Genomic DNA, 20,228 nt, shown 5'->3' on the forward strand with positions numbered 1-20,228 from the left:
ATGTAACTGGTGTCATTAAACACATCTGAGACAGATTGCTGCTTTTAAAAGGATAAAACATATTTATTATTAACAAAATAAAATATCACATGGACAATCAAATTCATCTCCAGCAGTGAGAGCTGCCATGGGGCAATAGAGATGTACCTGTCACGACTGAATTACTTCCATAATCGTATAACAGGCAAGGCATGTGATTTAGCAAAGGTGAAGGGTGGGAATGGGAGGCTTTATAATATTGATCAGCTGTTTAGACAAATTCATACATATTTCTTACATGGTAACCTATGACCACACAGATGACTTTAGTAGGCTTAGTTGAAAAAAATGCTGTTGAAAAAACTTCTTCCATCCGAGTGTGTATTGAAAATTCATTTTTGAACATGTAGATTGTATTTTATCCAGAACCTACGGTATTAAGAAACCCACAAAAACTAAAAAAATACATGTTTCATGTAAGGAAAATTTAAAAAAAAGATACCAAACCTCTGGAGAACAAAATACAAAACAAACATACAAAACTATAACAAAACATGCATCAACTGCCCCAAAGAATTCTCATATCTACTGAAAACAAATAAACAGTTTGGACATTTGGACACGTATGATACTAGCACATATCTCGAAACCCATATTTCAAATTGTGTTAAACTGGCCAATTGTAATCTACGTAATATCCGTGCAATTAGGCAATATCTCTCACCTCAATCCACCCAACAGTTAGTACATGCTTTTGTTACTTCGCACCTTGATAATTGCAATTCATTACTCTTTCGACTACCTGCCAACCAAATTAACCGATTGCAAAAAGTTCAGAATGCTGCTGCTCGCCTTGTAACTAACACCAGAATATCATCACATATCACTCCTATCTTGAAATCTCTGCACTGGCTCCCTGTTCAACAGCGTGTGATATATAAAATTCTACTCTTAACCTATCGTGCACTAAATGATCTAGCTCCAGAATATATTTCATCCCTTCTATCACCCCACTCTGCAGGTCGTTCTGGTTTACGTTCATCACATAATATTAGACTTAAAGAAATACGTACCAAAAGAAATTGGGGGGATAGAGCATTTGCATCAGCAGCTCCTTCTTTGTGGAATAAGTTACCTTTCTCTATTCAGACGGCCAACACTCTCTCTACTTTCAAAACTGGGCTTAAAACTCACCTGATGCTCAATGCATATTGTTAAATTTCAATGTTCTTTTTATACAATGCATGAAAAACAAACAATCGCACTGTGCCACATTGTATGTACCTTGGCACCATGAAGTTGTATGATCTAATGCAAGTTAACATTTAATATTTCTTTAATCTTAAGTATGTTAAATATTAATTTAAATTATTTGTATGCGCCTTGAGCATCTCTAGAGATGGATATGTTGCGCTTTATAAATATTGTTATTATTATTATTGTTATTATCAGAGATATGATTGTTTGATGACTTCTACCATCACTTTCTAGCATGTTTGTAACTTTGTAAACCATGACTGACCAGTGGTCATCATACATACATTAAAACGTGACAACAAGTGGATTACTGGTTTGCCCTTGTCAACTCTTACTACAATCAAAGTCAGGTGACATGGCCATATTTGTTGTGATCTGCCCTAGGGCCTATGCCAGGATGACCCCTTGTCCCTCCAGGTAGATCAGACCTTCATGAAAGACCACCTTTGTGCGTCTTTTCAAAACAAGTCATCAGCTTTTCTTGTTACAAGAAAGGGTAAAGGTACATACATGTACACTGTTTTCTTTAGTGCTCGTCTACAATACTACAATACAATTTCCATGTAATAACCAGAATAACAACAAATATTAGGTTTGTGAGTGTATAGTACTGTTTTCACACTGGCAATATTTTGCTTAACCCCGTACTATAGGTGGGGTTAAGGGGGGGGGGGGGTCTTAGCCCCACCTATAGTACGGGGTTAAGCCTATTCCACTTTCTGTTCAGACTGGTTTTTACCAAAGTGGGCTAAAGTTGGCTAACCCCACCTATAGTACGGGGTTAACTAACCCTGCAAAATAGCAGGGCTAACTCCGCAATTGTGGTGCTAACTCCTGCTAACCCCGCAATTGCGGTGCTAAGCAAATGAATGAGAACAGAAACGATAAATAGTCCGGTACTACGCAATAGAGCATATCGCAGCTGGCCAGATGCGAAGTATGTCCTATCATAACATACACGATATCCGGGGTTAACGAAATGCAGTGAGAACAGCGGGAGTTTTCTTATTCCGGAATAGGCGCTAGTACGGGACTAAAAACAGCGTGTGTGAAAAGCCAAAAAAATAGTCCGGGGTTAAGGATAGTACGGGGCTAAGCAAAATAGGGGTTAAGCAAAACCAGTGTGAAAAGAGTATAGGTGGGGTAGAGCACAAGCTTATGGCAAGAAAACACGGGGTAGGGTAGATGCAGGTAGGGGGATGTAGGGGAAGCAGGGAATTACATCTTACAGTAGGGACTTTTCGATTTGCACTTTCATAAGTGGACTGCGACGTATGCGGTCATTTTTAAGCAGGGTTGACGAGGCACGCTGACTGTTGTTCGTTACCGTTTCGATGTTACACAACTACGACGCTCGCTTAGTGAGCGCGAAACGCGATCAAATAGCTAAAGATATAACACCAAATTCGGTGCATGGCACTGTTCTAAAAAATTATGCTGCAGCAGATTAACGTTGCATGAATAAAATGTGTTCATTTTATGAATTATTCTGCTTGGTGAGCGCGAAATTCGATCGAAAAGCTAAAGATTCATCACACCAAATTCGGTGCATGGGACTAATCTCGAAAATTATGCTGCAACAGATTGGCGATGCGCAAACAAAATGTGTTCCTTTCATGAATTATTCTGCAACAATTTTGATTTAAGAGAAATTACAGACATGAAAATGTGTTAATTTAAGAGAATTCACGCTTCCACCACTCTCCGGTTCTAGAATTAGGTCAATTGGGTCCATTTTGTGACTTCAATTTGATGTTTCGTGCCTACAAAAGATTGCTTACGAACATGTATCGTCACAGTTTGCGAACGACGGCAAAACAAGGGCGATCGCGTTCGAAAATTCTGCTATGAACGATGAGCTCGTCGATGCGCATGCGCACTGCTTCAAAAGTGACCGCATACGTCGCAGTCCACTAGTGAACGTGCAAATCGAAAAGTCCCTAGTGTACCATCTGGTGCAGCTGCCTCTGTACACCATGTTGGTATCCATGCAGTCTGCATACACTGTACACACTCTATTTTGACCATTCAAATGTCATGACTGATATCGCACCTATATCTACATGTACACCGGCTTTGCAATATTAATTGGACGAGCTACATGATTGATGTACATGTACATGTATTTTATAAAAGCAGAGTAGTACCTGGAGGCCTATGATGACAATGAGGGGATAATGACATCCCTGGTACATGTATAATAACATCCCTGGTATCCCTGGTATAATGAGTAAACAGGATGTGCTATAGGCCAACTGATCCAACAAGCTCATGATCAGTCCTCACCAAATTGGTCCCAAAAATCCTAATCTTGACTTCTTAAGCATCTCAACCGTAACCTCTTCTACGGTACATGTTCTTAACCCGTTGTTACCCTCAACCCCCCCCCCCCCCCTCTTAGAACCAGACAGATAAACAGTATGCTGACTTGATGTATCGCGACATATGTTCCATTTAATGCTCCTGCCCTTTGCAAACATACCAGGTAAAAGTGCACTTAAAGAAAATACATAAAGTTTGAGTTAACATACATGTACAGTACATGAATATCGCATTGTCAGCATCTTAGACTTACACATATACATTCCAGCATATATACAATGCAGTTAGTCCTTTTAGCATACTCAGAGCATAATGATATTACAATCTCTGTGAAATACAAAGTACACATTTATGCCATCTGCTTGGAAGCTGAAAGAGCCCAAAACAAAATATAAGTGAATAAATGCCATTCTGAATCTAATCAGAAAATGTCCACATTAAAAGATTGAATGCACACTTCCTGATAGAGCTGCATGCAAATAAACTAATGCATTTTGTGTAGATAATGTAAGGATAAAAAATCCATCTTCCAAAAGGATATGTTTGTACTGAGAAGGTAAGGGTCAACTTCACCTTTTTCTGACTTAAGTGCTACCCCAAAATGGATCAAATTGAGCTACAATGTAGCTCTCAGCTAGATTTCATGGAGAATTACTTCTCTTTCAACACTTTCAAGGTTTAAAAGCACAAAGGCCAAAGCCCTCAAACTCTCCTATGTCTAAAGAAGATTTAAAACAGCTTGAAACTGTTCCCAAAACAGGGCCCTGTTTCATAAAACTTGATATCAATAACAAGTTACAAGCTACTGTTATAAGCTACTGAAATCATGGCATCTGATTGGCTGAGAGCAAATTTGTCATAGAAATTCAGCAGTTGTTATAGATAACAAGTTTTATGAAACAGGCCCCAGGGGCCCTAGTCATGACGTAAACTTTTGACACAATCATCAAATAAAGCCAACTCTTCATAAAAATACTCACAAGATTGAATATTAACAATTTTTGTATAAAGGAGGTATGGTGGAAGCTTGCCTCAGCATCTTATTTTCTCTTTCTAAGGCCTCCATGTACATGTGCACTTAAACATGTAATGATGTAGAATGAATATACTTTATATACAATTCTTGAATCTTTCAGCTAGGGAACATATCATATTTTATTTTTCTTATTCTTTCTCATATGGGATTGACAAAATCATATAAGGTCAGTGGACCAAGGTACAATTCAGACGAGCGTCCAAAGGAGGGAATATTGGTCTCTTGATCTCATTTCCTGAATTTATTGGGACTTCTCATCAATTTCCGCTTTTAAACTACAGGTAATTATTTATGACCACTCCATTACATATACAGGTAGTGAGTGTGAACAGGAAAGAGAGAATTAGAGAAAGGGGGAGGAGTGATGATGATTATGGCAGAAGCAAAAAGTTTGAAAAATGTTCATACTGCAAAGAGATTACATTACATGTACACACATCTCTGTTATCCCAAAGTGTGCTCTTGTTATAAAAGTAGCTGATACCACTTTAGAAAACGTACTTCTGTACCCGGAAAGAAAGGACTAACAAAGAAGGGGAAAAAAGCACTGAAACCTTCTATCACCAGGAGGTAAAGTGCTCTCACTTTTCTACTCATATCTCTTTAGACCATCTTGAGTTTCGGTCTACATGAGACAAACATTTGTTGTGGTACCCCACTGGCCAATCAGCAGGCAAGTTAATAGCCTTTATATAAATTGCATCTAACAACCACACAATATACTACTTGTAAAGAGACAACCGAACCTTTACATTTCAAGTATTTATCCCCCCTTTACCTTCATAATTCTAATTTCTAAATTGACTTCCAGCTGAGCTAGACATAAAAATATTAAATCTTGATCAGCAACTCATAAAGGCACATCAGTACAGGTACAATTTGCACAGCATGTTTTCTTCCTCTTTTCTCCTTTGAATCCCTCTTTCCTTCCTACCTTTTAGAAGGCCACACAATTATCTATCATATTACAAATATAGTACATGTAGATGACTCATAAAGCATCATAAACAAAAATAATACAAATTGGTGAAATAACTGCATCTACATGTAGATACAAACACACATACAGATACCTTTTTGTATTTGCATCAAACTGAATGCAAGTTACATGCATACATGCATACATCTATTTCATAAACTGTTAAAATATCCATGATTTTGGGGCTTTTTACAACACTGGGAGCAGTTCATATTCTCAAAATCCATTAATCCGATTCAATATCATTTATAATTCTACATAATGTTTGCATCACACACACATACAATTTTGTTGTGCAAGAGAAGGAAATGGAAAATTATTTTGCTCCTTACATTTCACTGTATTAATCACGACTGACAGAAACAAAAGAAAATGACCTTTCAAAATGGCTTTTACATATTAAAGTAGGGCTATAAAATATTGTTCTTGGTGTTAGGGTGAACAAAACAAGGAACTATCTACTCAGGGTATCATGTAACATCCCAAGACTGCCACAGACCTCCTGCTTACTCTTGCCTTATAAATATCCAATCATTTGTAATTTGATACAAAGTATGATACTAATGTTACTCTCAAAAGAGACATGCATACAATGAACATTCCCTCTCAGCATCAATTAAAAATAGTTAAAGGCTAGGTGAATGAAGGCTTGGAGCCAAGTTTCACTGTTCACATAAAAATTGGAAGAAAAAAAAAAACACCTTTTGGTACATTTGTATCCACCTGAAACTGGAAGCTCTTTCATTATCTGCCATTATGCCTGTACATCTGCATGCAAAATTTCAAACATCTGTACACAGGGAGCCCTTCTCAGATTTAGTACTGTATACATTAAGTATGATATAGTTACACTGTACAACAATATTTAAAGTTGAGTTCTGGTCAAGCGATTGCATTGTGAAAGGAACAGTGTGGAATCGATCAGAAAAGGTTGATCATCTAGCATATGGTGTACTGTAAGGTTCTGGTATCATCAAAATGATAAGAAATTTGGGCCAGTCTTGGTAAAGTTACAAGCACTGTACACAGAAAGATGTATATGGGACTACACAAACATGTGGTGTAAAAATCTGTCCCGATTTTTATGTTGTTACATACCATATTTAGAATATCAAGGCATTTGGAGAGCCTTGCTTTTCAGGGAACATTTGTAATCTGATGTTCTTCCACACTTAACAATGATAACGCTTAAAAATTATTTTTCACCTCTTCCCAGAACTCAACCTTCTCTTTAAGTGGGTTTTTCACCACAATTCTTTAAAAAAAACAAAAACAGGCAGAATGATTGATTTATGCATTCACAACGGCTACTCAATCATTAAACATATTTTAACTATCTCCTAAAATTACTCGCTTCATCAAGCATGAAATGGAGGAAGCTAGATCAGCTGTTACAGTATTTAAAGTATTCTTAATCTTCCTTCCTCTCTCTTACGATACACTTGAAAGAAAACAAATCATGGATATCAAAGTGATATTTTGATTTGAAATTATTGGACATAGGATGCAGAGAATCCTAGCGGTGCTCGATGTGATCTCAGGTACTTGCCCCCTAGGTCCTGCTGTGAAGGTGCTGGTGAGGGGCTTTGACCCCACTTACGGTGTAATACCAACCCACTATGCACACTTATTAGATTAGTGAAGGATACAGGACCAAACTTTGAGTGTATTTTATTCATCTGTCTTCCATGATGATACATTATTCGTCATTCCTCGACAGGTGTGGCATAGAGATCATATTTCACTTTAATGAAATCCAATCTATGAAATCCTCCACTCCCTCTCATCCTCATAATATGGATATTCATATATATTTTCACTGTGAATGAACATACATGTATATGTGCAAAGTACACGATGTAAACTATACATGAAGAGCAGTTTTCATTTTACTTTTTCAAGACCAAATCTCACCTTTCTAATATATAGAAAATAGTTCCAATGACAACTATAAACTACCACAATCATTATTATCAAACCAATGGGATCTCATGTACAATACTATAAGCCCATTCCTTTACCAAATATACTTCAGGAAAATGATGTCTAAATAATGTAAATTAAGTTGAATGTATAATGGTGGTTATCAGAAAGATAGAACCAAGCATGTGTGTGTGTGTGTATTTGTTTTTTTTTACAGACGTGTATCAATCAGATACGATCATTTACCAAGCATGAAATCACACTATAAAATACATACTTGGATTAATGATTACAATTGTACTTTGAGTTTGATGCCAACTTACCGGTGCAAAGTGCTCTGAAATTCTCACAGGTGATTGGACAGATGTCTGAGAAGAGTTCAAATAGTATCCGCCCTCCTAAAAACGAAACAATAACAAAGGTCAGCATAAAACTGTTTAAAAAAACCTTAGTCTACAAGTATGTCAATATCATTAGAATGTAAAGAAAACAAAGACGATCATCTGAGACTATTGTACTTTCTGGGGTACAAGTACAAATACCATTGAAAATAACCTTTTGAGCTTTTCATTTTTGAGACTGCCAACATGACATTTCATAATGTTTTTAAAATATTAAGCCCACACAAAATGAACATGTACCTCTTTTAATACTATGTACATACAAATGTATATCATGAAATAAATTGGTTCTCGACCCCCTCCCCCCCCCCCCCCACCCCTGTATACTTATCCACACTGGCTTTGGATCCCAAATAAAATAAAACTTTAACCAAATCATATCATTATCTAAATTTCACACTTCTGTGTTTAAAATTATAGCTGTGGAATCTGGACTTCAATTACATATAGCAAGAAAGTTTAATAAATCATGCGAGTATATCTAAAGAGTTTTAAAAAAATTAGCAGTTTACCTCAACCAACATCTAAAGGAAAGAAAAGAAAAGATAACATCAACTATCAGAGCTACCTCAAAATGCACCTCAAAAACTTGTGAACCATTGGCTCATAACCATCAGCAAGTTGCCAATATGATTTGTTTTAAATGTATTTTCTTTAGATATTCCAAGCTTTTGAATGGTTAAGAGTGTGCATAGAATCATGTTATACATCAATCATATCGATGCAGAGAAATTTCATCCCCTTCCCTATCTGGGCCGCTTTCAGAAATGCCATTCAATGTTAGTACAGAACCATCCCGTCACAGGTTAAGAATGAACCAAACAATGGAAAAGATCAACTTTAAAGAGGATAAAAAATAAAGACATAAACAAGCTCAACAAATTATGTTTTTCATGAAAGAGAGTAAGAGGTACTTACCTTCAAATTAGAATAGAGAAATGATAAACAAAAGTACAATGGAAAGCAAAATGTAAACATATGAATCAGAAGATGACATGTGAGCTCAAATTTCCCCTTCAAAATGATCCTTATCCTGTTGAGATAGTTTTACAAGTGACTACCAAAAACTCTCCTCCCAAACCACCAAGCTTCAATTGCTATTGGCCTACACTAAAAATCAGGCAACGAGGGGGTCTAAAGCAGGGACTAGGACTCTTCCATTTTACTTTTAATAGCAGGGGTGGGCAGCACAGATGCACATTCCAATGGTACCACTTTTACTGGAAACACCCCCCTGGGAGGTGCTACTATGCATGCGGGTCATATTTTAGGAAAAAGTTGGCAACAAGTATCTCTTGCATGAGAATCAACAACAGACAACAAACTAAAAAAAACAGTTAATTACAAGACTACCTAAATGGGCATGTTCAGATTTATGATAAATTTGGGTATATTCCAATTTAAAATTTATCCCAACAAATCGCCAGAGCAATGACAGAATCAAATGAAACTCACATTGAATCTTCGAAACTACAAATGAATGAGATCTGACACATAATTTCATGGTAGTTAATGTACAACACCTACATGTAGGTGGTAAACTCATAAAGATACTCTTCAATAACTGTGATTCCCTGAAACCTTTTGTTTCTAGTTGTTTCCAAGGGGTGGAGGGGGGGGGGTGATATGGCACACAACAAAGCAGCCAAACCAATTTTTAAATTTACTAAAATTGATAATGTAATTGACCGACACAATTACGTTACTTCTATGCTTTACATATTCACTTTAAACAATGTTAATGACAAATGAACATGCCTTTAACTTTTGAAATCCAGGACCCTTTTCTAAATAATTCAGTTTTATCCTCTGAATGTGAACAAAATATCAAAATCTAATATTATTTTTTCCCCATCCATAAAATAATTTTATTCCTAGTTTCTGTTTTTTCTCAAGTAACATTTCAAGTTTTCAACAACTTGACCTGATGAAATATTTGAGGGTCTTATTAAGAGGGAGATTTATATTCCCAATCGGCCCTTCAGAGGTCAGATTTGCGGCAGTCATCCAAATTTCCTGTATTCATTCGCACCTTCTGCCTGTGATAGATGCGATAGATCTAGAGACTCAACCCGTACCCGAATCATAATAAATGGCAAGATAAAAACACAGTAAAAGTTTTCGAGTGGGGATGCAATTGGGAAAAAAAGCAAAACTACATGTAGCTTTCACTTTAATGGCTTTCTTCAATTCTGATACAGTCTGCTCAAACGAAACCTTTCAAATTTTTTGTTAGAACTTCTTAAGACGGTATATATGCACATTTTAAACCATGTTTGAAATCCATCATTTTAAAAATGTTAACCGCATGTAGTATGATGAATACGCAATTGATATAAACAGGATACGATAAAAACAAACAGGATCAATTTTAAGATTTGAATTACATTTAAATGTACCATTCTCTACCACCTCCTTCTCTTCCTTCCTTCTCTCTCTCTCTCTCTCTCTCTTTCTTTCCTTCCTTTTTCTTCTTTTTCTCCTACCAATTCCAAAGGGACAAAATAGATGTAACTCACCTCCACCGCCCCCTATACTAACATCAAAGAAGCAACGGGGTCGATTGCCAGAAGGGGCAGCCATGGTGTCTTGTTGAAGAGATCTTCACTCGACAGTTAAAAGAAGAGACCCCACTTGTACTATCAAGCCTGCATGAAATCAAATAATCAAGTCCATATTAAAATTAAATCCCTGTATTAAATTGTAAGTTTTGGATACCAAATTTTAGAATGAAAGCCCTTGCAATAGAGGCAAAATTTCATTTAATTTCGTTAATTTCCACGATAAAAAAACAATATCATATAAATAATCTTCAAAATAGAAACATATACTATAATAAGATTTCTGGATTGGGAGAATCCAGAAAAGCATACAAATGGCATGTTAAAAAGGGGATATGGGGGTCCAGACAACTCGCCACAATACCCTGGACAACTCGCTATGGTCGAGTTGTTCAGGGTGGGGTGCCTTTTCGGACAGCTCGCCACACTTTTTTCCCCCTCATGATTTCTAGATCTAAAATCCCTCATCTTAGATGAAATTGTCATTTTATGTATTCATTATTCTTTTATAAACACAGTCATGACAGGAAACATGGAAATTGTGAGTATTTTGAGATGATTTTCCTTGCGCTTGCAATTAACAAGACCCGCAACAAGAATCTATTTTGGACAAACCCATTTATTTTGCGGGTCAACTCCCCCCCCCCCCCCCCCCCATCAGTACGCCAGTGCTTCCATGCAGTATCCTTCCATGAAAATATATAAATTCCTACCATTAAAAATTTTCTGAGACAGAAAAATGCAGCTGTTGTAGATCTCTAAATACCAAAAAGTTATCCCAATATCTGGCGATCGTACGCCTTCGGTTTGTTAAAAATTCTTGTTGCAAGGGAAACCAGCTTTATTTTTTATTCTTTGTCATGACTGTTTAGCTGGTGTTTATAAAAGCACGAAAATCAAAATCGACGAAAAAGACGTCCACGCAGAGTGATGTTGTTTTGCTAAATTCAGACAAACAGCTGTATCGCGCGATATGCAAGCGTGTGCATATAGTACGCATGTTGCTAAGCCAATGCGCGACTTGCAGCTTGAGCCACGCTGTCTCCGCGATATGTGCCATTGACTAGTATGGTTGGCAATTCCCGCCGTAGAACCCGGAAGTGAATACACGTTGTAGTCAATGGCAATATCGCGGAGACAACGCACGTTGTCTCCGCGATATTGCCATCGACTATAACGTGTATTAACTTCCGGGTTTATCGAGGGAATTGCCAACCATAATTTCAGTCACTATAATGTGTAATTGAATTTGGGGTTTCGTTCGTGCGCGGAGATGTTACGCGATGTAACCATGGTTTGGACTGACAATGACAATGACAATGACAATGACAATGACAATTTATTCTCATGTCACCCACATTGGGGTATTGGAGAAGTTTACAATCAGTTTGAATTTGTCAATTAAACACTGTGAAATATACAATACAAATAGAATTAATGTTAATCCATACAAAATAACACTATCGACAATAGTGAGAAAAATTATGATGATAATGATAATAACAATATTGATGATGATAATAATAATCAAAAACAAAACGATAATATCAATTAAAACGATAATTAATGACGAAATTAATGGAAGCAATTGAAAAAAAATATTTACTGGCACCAGTAAATTGATATCTGAATTAATGAATTACTGAAAATATTCTTGATATCAATTTAATAAATTGATATAAGACAAAAAAGAGAAACATAAAGTTAATATTGAACTCATAACATGTTTTTGCACATACTTAAATTAATGAAAATGAAGCATTATTTTTCGACAGAATTTTACTAAGTTTAAACGTGTTTGTGCATTATTGGAGTTAAAAAGCTGATCCATTTTCAGTGTATTTGGTCTTTCAATAAAATATTTATCGATGAACAATTTTCTTTCTGGACGAAAGGTAGGGCATACAAACAAGTAATGAAACTCATCCCCAAGCGATTGCAAATTGCACAGCGTACAAAGCCTCATTTCCCTTGGAGTATTTGAATATCTACCAGCTACAATCGGCAGAGCGGACTGAGCGGAGCGCACGCCCCCTAATTAGCTGATCCACCAAATAGCGAGAAGGGTATTTTTAAACTGTTATCAGTTGTGATCCCTGGGGGCTAGCGAAAATATAATCACATAGAATTGTTCCTTAGGACTGGGACTACTTATCGATCGGGGCGTCATATCTCAAAAGTGACAAACCTCAGAGTTAGCCAGGACACAATGTTTAAATTGCTGTTTTGACCAAGATATTTTGAGAATTTCGGGGGCTACGCCCCTTTGGAAATATTGGAATTCACCTGCTCTTTCATATGACACCTCATTCATTGATTATCACCTTCAGGATCACAACAGATAAAGGTTTGAATCTCGATTTGAAAAAAAAAATTGACTTTTTTTGCATGGTCGCGCAATGCACGTAGGCTGCATAGGGATGCGTGTAATCTCTATGGGAAGAATTTTAGCACACAACATCGGGTGCGCGATCAGACACCCTACTAGACGGCAAACTAGGGTTAGTTTCTTACGCGGAATCCGTTTTTCGCATTGCCAGAACTTCAGAAGGCGATTCGGGAACCCGAAAACCTGCAGTGCTGATGAAAAAAAACGTCCACAAAAATGCAGACGATCCTCATCTTATTTTTGAGGACATATTTTGTCCGCGTTTACAAATACAAGGATATCCTCGTTTATGACGACGATCCTCATTCTCGGACCAGCGCACTTACTGATAATAAACACAACATTAAAACTATGAAATCAAAAACAATATTTGACGAGATAAGTAGACCTCTATCCATAAAAAATACATGAATTATGATCCCAACGCGGCGGTCACCAACAATCACACAACCTCGCCAGCAGTGCAGCAGTAGACTGGTTTTGCATGTTGTTGGACAGCATATTATGCAGCGGGCAACAACGTGCTCTTCGATCCAGTCAGATACCGGTACACGCTTTGCGCTACGAGAAGCAAGTGCGAGCCTCAGCTCAGCTCAGCCTCACTCAGATCAGATCAGATCAGCCTAAACTACACGCGGAATCACATATCCCAAATGAGATCATAAAATAATAACCACTTTCACCATACAGCATAGTCAGATAAGAAAAACTGGTAAACTTACGTTTTCGTTTAGCTTAGGTGACAAGGAAGCAAATGCATTTTTATTCTCACGTTCAAGATCACGCACACAAACTTTCAGCGGCATAGTCTTTGTTCCAGTTAAATTTTCGATTAACTTCAAATGAAAAGTGAGGGCGTTTCACCAGAAAAAAAAAACGGAGGCCATTAATTTTCATATCACTCAATGTTTGAATTTGAAACACACCCTGTATTTGGATCCACCCCTTGCCCCCCCCCCCAAAAAAAAGGTCCTGGCATTCAGATTTTCGAATTGTATATAAAAAATTGCTTTCAAGATGGGATTTCACATGTTATGCATTTCCCCTCAATAAAAGAGTGGAAGAGTGCCCACAACTGTTTTTTTTTATATTTGAGGTCCACCTAGCCAACCCCCCCCCCCCGGCCCCCCACTCCGTGATCGGAGAGATACCATGCGTGTTACCAAAATGTCCGGTAAAGAAGTACTTTTCACGCACCATGCCAGCCGAAAAGTCGCTCAGTAGGGGGGGGGGGGGGGGGGGGGGGGGGGTAAGAGGACAATTTTTTTTTTTTTGGTCTCGAAATTTGAAAATTTGACATTTTGTTCCGTTGGGGGGGGGGGTGAGGTCACCTTTTTTAGGTCAGCCATTGGTATAAAAAAAAAAAATAAAAAAAAAAAAATTAAAAGGGGGGGGGGTTTCACGAAAAACCATACACAAAACATACACATAAAAAAAACTCGAGGGGGGGTTTAACCTTAACCCCCCCCCCCCCCCCCCCCCCCCCCACCCTGCGTACGCGCCTGGACTGAATGCAGGTTCATTCATGAATGGAAAAAAACGATGCTAGGTCATGGACGATTACACATCATTGTTGAAATATACAGTCAACGTACACACGAACATGAATACAGTAGAATTACCCACGACATGATCAATACTTTCCCCTATTTAAAATCGCCAAATTTCTTAATAAATTATCCTTCTATTCGCACTCTTTTTGTCTGTTAGACTGCCTAATGAACTATATGATTGTGATAAAATAATCATGTAAAAAAGCAGAGCAAAAACAATACTTTCCAATTAAGGATAAAGGGCAATTCAGAAAAAAGACACCTTGAACTATCTTAATGTAGCCTTGATGTTTTTAATATTATCATTATTCACATTTCCGGGGGATTCCCCCCCCAAAAAAGACAACCGTTCGGGGGAGTAGCCTATATACGCTTTGAAATCATACCTTAATTAGAAGATAAAATTGACAGAGCTTCGTTTTGCTAAAGATTGATATAGGCTACTTGAATATCACAGTGTACATGTGCTTAAGTAATTTTTGACATTGTTAATTTTACATCAGAAGCGCAATTTGATTTATTTGACACCCCCCCCCCCCACTCCGGGGTCGGAATGATCGCATGCGTGCAGGAGCGGCCGAGCGACTTCCGAAGTGGGGGGGGGGGCACCAACAAAAAAGGCACTTTCTGGAAAAAAGGGGCACCTACATTGGGAAATCTCAAAGCGAAAATATACCATTTTTTAGACATTGGTATATACCCCTACATTGCGATTACATTATCAGGGATGACTTCATTATTTGTTTCTCTTCATACATCATACAAGATATCGCTTAAGCATCATACTGTACAGTTGATTGTGATGTCTGAATATGCATTTACGAGCGAGCGAAGCGAGCAAGAAAAATTTTAAAGATCTGTGAGGTCGCAGTGCGAAAAATTATATCTTTTAAAGAGGAAAAAAGCCAATCGTGGTGGGGTTATAAGCACATTCTCATAACGGAAGACTGAAAAGACCTTTGATAAGTAACAGTAATAATTATATCATCTTTAAATGCGAGCGAGCGAACTTTGGGGGAAATTGCTCTTAGTCGCTTTTAATAAGGGGCACGTTTAATGATTACATGAAAAGGGGACACTTATCGAAAGGGATAAGACACTTATTAGAAAAGAAAAGGAGCACGTGTCAAAGTACAAAGGATAATTATAAGAGATGAAAAAGAGGCGTTTACGAAAATGGGAAATAGGCATTTGTATGATTTGTTGACGGAAAGGGGGCACCCTTCAGATTTTGATAGGGGTATTTATAAGAGGTGAAAAGGGATAGGTCCCTTATTAGAAAGGAAAAGGGGCACGTATCATTATTAAAAGGGGAATTATCAGAGGTGAAAAGGGACACTGACCAGATATGAAAAGGGGCACTTATGAAAATGTAAAAGGAGCACTTATAATAAAGGAAAATGTGCATTTGTTGAATGAGAAGGGGGCACCGTTCAGATTTTTAAAAGGGGCAGTTATGAGAAGGGAAGGGAGCTCTTTCTTTTTAATGGGGGAACTTATCATAATAAAAAGGGGCACTTATTAGAAAGGGAAAGGGGTAGTTATGAGAAGGGGAAGGAGCTCTCTTTTTTTAATGGGGGCACTTATCATAAGAAAAAGGGGCACATGTTAAAATGAAAGGTGTGCTCATCCGAGTTTAAAAAAGGGGTAGTTATTAAAAGGAGAAGGGGCACTTCTTACGAAGGAAAAAAGGGGCAGTTGTTTGTTTGTTTGTTTGTTTGATTGATTTTATTTCTGCGTTCAAAAATATACAAATTCAAAGTCAAAGTACAAAATTTCGAACAATAACAAATACAATGAATACAATGTTTACAAAAGTAATTAAATGAAAAATCATGTACAATTATATCATTCGATAAACATGTACGAAGCATACAATAACATAAGAAATATGAAATATTTTCAATAAATTAGAGAGGTAATTTGGAACGCAGGAGACCACCATCGTGAGCGGTTAGGCTGGAAATGGATGGCGGCCTCGTAAAAGAATTGGCGACATAACTCTCTTCGAAAAAACTGAGTGACCAAGAGGGTGCGGTGCAAGTGCAGGTGCAGTGAGCAGTTGCATGATAAAGAATAATTAAGTCACGGTTTTGTTATACTAATTTAAAGAAAGGGGAGCATATGATTGTATTATTTGTCGTTTAAGTGTAGCTTTTAAGGAGTAGATGGTTGAACAAGACTTTATGTTGTCGGGTAAATCATTCCAAATGTCCGGGCCAGAATGTCTAACAGATTTGTGTGTTATTGATAATTTGGGGTTTGTAAGATGGAAGTTTCCAGATATGCGAGTAGAGTATGAATGAACGGAATTATTAAACCTAAACATGTTATCAAAGGATGGTGGAAGCAGATTATTAATGTACTTAAACATAATAACTGCTACTTGAGTAGTGTTCAGATCGAAAAATTTTAGTGTTTTAAGTTTATAGAATAAAGGATCAGTGTGAGCTAAGAAATGCAAACCTGTACAAATACGTATGGCTTTCTTTTGCAGTTTGAAAATAGAATTAATTTTTGTCGAACCACAATTTGCCCATACACTATTACAATATGTTATATACGGGAGAACTGGCGAATTATAAAGTAGGAATAAGGTTGCATGGGGTCCCGGCCCCCCCCCCCCCACTCAGGTTTCAAAATGACCGCATGCGTGTTGCCAAAATGTCCTTTTCGTAACAAAAGAAAAAGGTCGAGCCGTATTGACTTTACACACCGGACTTTTGCTGAAAAGGGGGGGGGGGGGATGCTGAAAAAGGCTCGTATACAAAAGAAAAAGGTCGAGCCGTATTGACTTTACACACCGGACTTTTGCTGAAAAGGGGGGGTCGGTTGGAACACGCATATGCGTACCCTAAATAACACTGAGTGGGGGGGCCGGGCATGGGGTAGAAGAAACTTTAACTTGGAGATTATTCCAATACTTTTGGAAATGCACATTGTAACTTGGTGTAAATGATCATTCCAAGTCAAGGCTTCATCTATAAGGACACCCAAAAACTTGGAATTAGTTTTCTTCTCTAGTAGCATACCATCGATTTTAATATATATAGGTGTTTCTGTATTATGAGAATGATGTTTAAAATACATGAAATGAGTCTTTTTTGTATTAAGTGAAAGTTTATTGGATTTAAACCAATCGGATACTTTGTAAATTTCATAATTCAAAGTATTGTTTAACATATTAAGATCTTTATGGGAATAAAAGATATTTGTATCATCGGCAAATAAGATAAAAGAAAGAAGGGGGGATGTATTGATAATATCATTTACATAAAGAAGAAATAACAGTGGACCTAAGATGGAGCCTTGAGGAACACCGCATTGAATTAAAAGAGGATCAGAATCATAACTATTAAATGTAACATATTGTCTTCTGTTTGTTAAATAATCTTTAAACCATAAGAGTGGCTGACCCCGAATTCCATAATGACTGAGTTTGGAGAGTAGAATAGCGTGATTGAGCGTATCAAATGCTTTACTCAAGTCACAGAATATACCTATAACATGCTCTTTGTTAGCTATGGCACTTGTAATTTTGTCATAAATTTGAATTAATGCTAAGTCAGTTGAGTAATTTTTTCTGAAGCCATATTGATTTGAATTGAGTATTTTGTGTTTAGTGATAAATTTGTGTAGCCTATTATGAACGATCTTTTCTAAGACTTTGGATATACTTGGAAGTAGGGAAATTGGACGATAGTTACTTATTTCGTGAGGATCATCTTTTTTGAGTTGTCAAAGTAAAAGGAACACCTCTCAGTTTTGAACAGGGCAATTATCAGAGGTGAAGGGGGCACTTTTCAAAAGTGAAAAGGGGCACTTCTCGTACCTGAAAAAAAGGCACTTATTCAAGATAATTTCAAGATTTATGAGAATGGAAAATGGACACTTATTTCTATGTAAAAAGGGGCACTTTTGGGGGTATCTGAAAAAGTGGGGGGCACTGTGCCCCCCCCCCCTGCCCCCGGGAGGGCCGCCTCTGCATGCGTGTTACCAAAATGTCCGGTAAAGGGGTACTTTTCGTGAGACAAAGTCCGGCCCAAGAATTGTAAAAAAAAAAAGGAGTGTATTTGACTTTTCACCCGGAGATTTCTTTAAAAAGGGGTGTTTTTTTCTTTCTCTCATCTCTTTGGACTCCTGAGAAATTATTCAGAATTTAGGGGGTACATTGAGCATATTTCCGTATTTAGGGGGGTCTCCAAGGCAGGAAAAGCCTGCGAAAAGCCAGCGAAAGGGGGGTTTGAAATGTTGGCAGTCCTCAGATAGGGGTGCTTTCAAAAAGAGGGTTAACAAGCATACGCGTACCCTAAATAACACTGGGTGGGGGGGGGGGGGGGGGGGTTTGACATTGTCAACAACTTAAATGGCAATCCCTATCGCACTTCAAAATTATCATAGGGTTACTTGTTTCCGGTAATTTTGTCTTATATCCTTTAAAAATAATCCTTGATTTAGCTCATGCTGCGATGATGATTATAAACGTTTAGGTCAGTCAGGAACTCCATGACTACACAAGCCGATCGCCTGTCTGATTATCAAGATATTAATGATTGGAATTACAAATTTTGAAAACCGTTCGCCGAACAGTTTTCATAACACTACAGTCTATTAGGGAAAACGAGTATGCTAAAACCGGTCACTCAAAGATTTTTTTTACTTTTTTGAGGCACTTCTTGATCATTTTGAAGCGCGATTTTTTTTAGGGCTTCAATATTACACCATATCACAGACACTGGTAACATGTAGGACCTTGTATCTCAGATTTAACATTGTTAAACGATCCCTTTAAGAGTACACTTTTATGAACTAAGGGGAAAAACCACGCGAAATCCTTATAGGGTGTATTTTGGCTTTGACAGAGGAAATTCTCGTTTAGGAGGAAACCTTTGGTCACGCATGTTTACAGTATTTCTACATGACTAAGGCACCTGAGAAGATTATTAGCAATAAAAAATATATAAAAAAATCATCAGACCTGTTTAAATACTAATTTCACGCACATGATTTTGAACAAAAGTTTGAAACCAAAATGCTCGACAGAGACTTGCCGTATATTGCAGAAAATAATACATGAAAAGTGACTTCCCTCTAGATAAATAGAGATATGGTTGGGGTCAGTGGCGTACGCAGGATTTTTTTAAGGGGGGGGGGGGGGTCAACATTTTTCAATTTTTCAATCGGGCCGAAAATTTTGCAACGCCTCATCCAGGCGCAGAATAAGCCGGGGGGGGGGGGGGGGGTAAGAGCACATTTTTTTTGGGGGGGTCACCCTTTTTCACAATTTTTTTTAAATTGGGGGGAGGGGTATCAAAAATCACACACATTAACCCCCCCCCCCCCCCGCTGCGTACGCGCCTGGTTGGGGTTCGATACTGAGGCTGAGAGAAACAATCATTGAATTGTATTTGGTAAACAACGCTTACACTATAATTTAGGTCTATCAAATCCTAAAACTTTTACCCCCAAAAAACCCACAGAGAGTTCGATCAGGAGAGGATCATGAATAGTACTCGTGCGAAAATCATATCTGACCCGGGGGGGGGGGGTCTCATACGGTTTTGGGCCGTTCTAATGGGTCACTTATTCACACAAAAATCCCTAAATAAAACGTGTGCCCCAATTTTTAACAAATATAGGCCTATCCAAAACATGGATCCGTTTTTTCAAAAATTTCAAAATTGTGCAAAATGGGCCTTTATTTCAAGAAAAATCCCCCTCAAATGACCCTTAAAAAATATGGGTAGGGACTTCGAGGCTTGAGCGTTAATGAGCGACACACCCCCTCCAAACCCCCGGGTACCTGACCAGTCCAAGTACAAGTCTCT

The 20,228-nt window shown here is 37.7% G+C and overlaps 1 protein-coding gene across 4 annotated transcripts in view; it reads right to left on the reverse strand.

The window, feature by feature from the left end:
• The window catches only part of LOC105437221 (peptidyl-prolyl cis-trans isomerase G-like), a 32,718-nt gene extending 19,060 nt beyond the window's left edge, over window positions 1–13,658 (reverse strand). For all 4 annotated transcript variants that reach the window (XM_031000408.1, XM_031000410.1, XM_031000409.1 and 1 more), the window contains exons 1-3: window positions 13,570–13,658; window positions 10,417–10,545; window positions 7,820–7,894 (exon numbers count right to left, since the gene is read on the reverse strand). In XM_031000408.1, the coding sequence (XP_030856268.1) occupies window positions 7,820–7,894; window positions 10,417–10,480 (139 nt within the window). In that variant the 5' untranslated portion in view covers window positions 10,481–10,545; window positions 13,570–13,658. The remainder of the gene's footprint in view (window positions 1–7,819; window positions 7,895–10,416; window positions 10,546–13,569) is intronic.
• Between the last annotated feature and the right edge of the window lie 6,570 nt (window positions 13,659–20,228).

The sequence above is a fragment of the Strongylocentrotus purpuratus genome, unplaced genomic scaffold (genome assembly GCF_000002235.5).
Source record: "Strongylocentrotus purpuratus isolate Spur 01 unplaced genomic scaffold, Spur_5.0 spur5_scaffold_6, whole genome shotgun sequence".
Lineage (NCBI taxonomy): Eukaryota > Metazoa > Echinodermata > Echinoidea > Camarodonta > Strongylocentrotidae > Strongylocentrotus > Strongylocentrotus purpuratus.